The 992-nt window shown below is 65.7% G+C and overlaps 1 protein-coding gene across 1 annotated transcript in view; it reads left to right on the top strand.

Annotated features, from left to right (window-relative positions):
• Positions 1 to 2: 2 nt before the first annotated feature.
• Positions 3 to 992, top strand: part of H696_01897 (flotillin) — a gene marked incomplete at both ends in the record, with an annotated part of 1,121 nt that continues 131 nt past the window's right edge. Inside the window, 4 exons of the mRNA XM_009495798.1 lie at positions 3 to 116; positions 270 to 382; positions 523 to 633; positions 730 to 819. Coding sequence (XP_009494073.1) covers positions 3 to 116; positions 270 to 382; positions 523 to 633; positions 730 to 819 — 428 coding nt within the window. The remainder of the gene's footprint in view (positions 117 to 269; positions 383 to 522; positions 634 to 729; positions 820 to 992) is intronic.

The raw sequence follows: 992 nt of genomic DNA, 5'->3' as shown, positions 1-992 counted from the left end.
GCATGGGGTTCAAGACTTGCGGCCCGAACAAGGCCATCGTTAAGACCGGTCTCGGCCTGTCCGAGCCGAAAATCATCCATGGAGGCTACTGCTTTGTGTGGCCCTGCATCCAGGAGGTGCGTCGCGCCCCGCCTTGCTGCGGCGGTTGCCGCTCCCCGCTCGCGCGCGGTGGTGCCCCACCCCCGCCCCCCGCCCCCGCCCCCGCCCCAGAGGCTGCTCTTTCTGACCCCCGTCCCCCTGTCTCTGGCCCCTCGCGGTCCGGCCCGCAGATCAGCCTCCTGGACCTGCGCCTCATGACTTTGGAGATCACCTCGCCCCTGGTGTACACCAAGCAGGGTGTGCCGATTTCGGTGAACTCCATTGCCCAGGTCAAGATCGACAGGTGCGTCCTTCTTCGCGGCCGCCGGTGTGGCCTGCACTGCGTGCCTTCACCTGCGTCTCTCTTTTCCCATCGCTCTCCCCCCCCCCCCCTGATCCTCCCTGTTGTTGGCCCTTTCCCCCTTTGCTGACCCACTCTCACAGCAAGCCCGAGTCGCTGAAGCTCGCGGCCCGGAACTTCCTCGGCAAGACCCTGCGCGAAATCGGCACCGCGGCCGACCACACGCTGGAGGGCCACCAGCGCGCCATCGTCGGGTACGTCACATGCGCCTGCCCCTGGGTGCTGCCCTTCCTCCCTCCCCGTCTCTCCTCCCATCGCTGACTGTCCCCTTGGTTTTTGTTCCTTCCCAGTACCCTTTCTGTGGAGGAGGTTTTCCAGAACCGTGAGAGCTTCGCCTCCGAGGTGTCCCGGGTCGCCGCGCAGGACCTCGAGGAGATGGGGTACGTGGGCGGCTTGCAGACGCGCCCTCCACTCGTGTGGATGCACACACACACACATGCACATGTACATGCATGCATACATGCACACGCGCGCATGGATTAACCTCCCCCTCCCCCTCCCCCCCCCCCCCCCACACAGCCTCCGGGTCGTTTCCTTCACCATCAAGGACGTC

Source organism: Fonticula alba (assembly GCF_000388065.1).
Source record: "Fonticula alba strain ATCC 38817 unplaced genomic scaffold supercont2.3, whole genome shotgun sequence".
Classification (NCBI taxonomy): Eukaryota; order Rotosphaerida; family Fonticulaceae; genus Fonticula; species Fonticula alba.
This window is presented reverse-complemented; position numbering and strand designations above follow the sequence as displayed.